At 34.3% G+C, this 2,468-nt stretch overlaps 1 protein-coding gene across 1 annotated transcript in view; it reads right to left on the bottom strand.

Moving 5' to 3' along the window:
• Nucleotides 1-73: 73 nt before the first annotated feature.
• Nucleotides 74-2,468, bottom strand: part of ndufb2 (NADH:ubiquinone oxidoreductase subunit B2) — a 6,594-nt gene continuing 4,199 nt past the window's right edge. Inside the window, exons 2-4 of the mRNA XM_074626165.1 lie at nucleotides 2,255-2,399; nucleotides 1,234-1,309; nucleotides 74-183 (exon numbers count right to left, since the gene is read on the bottom strand). Of these exons, the coding sequence (XP_074482266.1) occupies nucleotides 1,235-1,309; nucleotides 2,255-2,399 (220 nt within the window). The 3' untranslated portion in view covers nucleotides 74-183; nucleotide 1,234. The remainder of the gene's footprint in view (nucleotides 184-1,233; nucleotides 1,310-2,254; nucleotides 2,400-2,468) is intronic.

Genomic DNA, 2,468 nt, shown 5'->3' with positions numbered 1-2,468 from the left:
GATGCTTGTCTTTTTGCAAAGCCCAGTTTAGACATTTAAACCATATTATACTTTTTATATAAAAAGACAACAGTTTAACATATTTAAAGATAATTTTATTAGTCTATGTACAACACTGACTTTCAGAATATGCTGAAGATTTCCACAAAGACATGTCCAGCAGCTTGAATCCCTCATGGTGATCTACAAAAAAACAACACAAGATAATGCTTACAACACTGGACAAAAACAACAATATACACTAGTTGCCAGTTTATTAGGTACACCTATCTAAAACTATTGCAGTCTAATACAACAGTCCTGCAACAAATCCTCCTTCATGGAGGTTAAAATGTTCCGTTTTTGTTGAAACTGTTTGTGTTGTTTCATTTTGGACGATGTAGTTTGGCGTGTTAAACTATATTACATTATACAGAGAAGAGTTTCTGTTATTTAGCTTACCATCATTGATATAAATGGGGTGGACAAAATAATCATTAAGTTGAATCAACACCTGCCAAAAACTGTTTCAACAAAAACTGAACATTATGACCTTCATGAAGGAGGATTTGTTGCAGGACTGTTGTATTAGACTGCATTAGTTTTAGCTCTGCGTACCTAATAAACTGGAAACTGAGTGTATGTCACCTGTGATAAGACTGCATTATTATTATTAATAATAAAAGAGGTGTGTTTCTAGACAAATTTGTCAAGTACACACAACTGTCAATTTTACTGACTAATACGTTTTGAGAAAAACAACTAGCATTCCTATCAAAGTGCATTTAAAGTCTTGTATCAGGTGTACATGTAGTATATCTTTTGACACAATCGAGAGAAGCAATGCATAAAAATACAAGGTGTAAATAACAGTTATACCGTGCGGCACAGGAAATGTAGATTACTATGGTTTTTGAGGATAATCTTTTTCTCTGATGACATTTTGAACTACATTTTTGACAGAAATGAGTCATTCATATATAAAATTGGATGGAAATCTGCATTTTGAGTTCCTATTGTAATCAGAGCTAAAACAACACCGTTTTATATAAATATTAAAAGATAAGAGATGTAAACAAACTGTTGACAGCATCAGAAAATATGAATTACTTGGATTTAGTTGTTCTTTGCCATTCTCAGAGTAGGTTTTAAATCATGCGTTTTGACTTTTTGGCAGTGAACTAAACTTTTTACATTTTATTGCATATTGTGGAAGTAAAATGGTTGTTAAGCAAAGGAAGCTGAATCAGTTACCTTATTCCTCGTCATCTGCTGGGATTCCGAGCTCCTCGTCTGTCCATTCGGAAGCATCAGGCCAGGGGAAGTGACCCTACAGGAGAGTAGAGCCTTAATTTACAACATTTACATCTTAAATTAACAGATTGTGTTCCTGTCGGGTTTGTACAAAACAGCATACTGTATAAACACAACTAGTGAAACTGTATGCACAACAAATATAAACAACCTTATATTTGTAGCGTGTTTATTGTAATGCACCAAAACAACAAGGCATATTCCTAATAAACCGGTTTCTGATTTCTTTACAGAGTATCAGATCAACCTGCTGACCAATCAGCTCACTCAAACCTGAGTTATGATTCCTGCAGGATCCTGACTTCAACAAAAGCACCGACTTCACAATAAAGTGGCAGGTAATTAAGAGCAATATATATTTTTACCACTACTGTACACATGTCTATCAAAGCACTATATCTTATATTCTATTTTATATACATATATACCTATATTTTAACTTATGCACTATTTCAGGTTGTACGTCTTAGATCTCATTTTTACTTGAAAGATTTTCTTTTGAAACATTTAGTAAGTCTAGTGAGTATCGTTGGAGGGAGCCTGAGAACACACAATTTAATTGTTGTGCATATGACAAATTAAGAACTTGAAACAATACTACAGTGTACAAATACTAGTTAAAGTACAAAAGTATTAGCACCAAAATGTATTAAAAGAACAAAAAGTAAAAGTACTCATTATTCCTAATGGTCAATTTCAGAATAATGTTTGTTATATTATTGAATTATTATTGATGCATTAATGTGTTCATCACTTTAATGTTGCACATGGTAAACTATATACAGCACTATATTTGCCTCTGAATTGTAGTAGCAGAAAATGGAAATACTCAAGTAAAGTACAAATACCTCAGAGTTGTACTTAAGTACAGTACTTGAGTAAATGTACTTAGTTACTTTCCACCACTGCATCCACCTGCAGTTGAGTGACATACTCAGTGCAAATGGGGCTAGATACTTACCAGGACTGCATCAGGGTCGTGCCAGCAGTGCCAGAGGATCCAGAACCACATGGCACCGCTCAGGAGCTCGGACTGGAACTTCTGGTTCTTCGTTAGCTGGGGATATTGCCTGTACTGTGGCTCAATGTGCGGTCCTCCGCCAGCCCTAAAAACATAGAAAAAACATACTTAAAATTAACATCAAGTCAATATTAGATAATGTGGAATATATAGT

The sequence above is a fragment of the Sebastes fasciatus genome, chromosome 23 (assembly GCF_043250625.1).
Source record: "Sebastes fasciatus isolate fSebFas1 chromosome 23, fSebFas1.pri, whole genome shotgun sequence".
Classification (NCBI taxonomy): Eukaryota; Metazoa; Chordata; class Actinopteri; order Perciformes; family Sebastidae; genus Sebastes; species Sebastes fasciatus.
The sequence above is the reverse complement of the archived record's forward strand: the minus strand, read 5'-3'. Positions and strand labels throughout refer to the sequence as shown.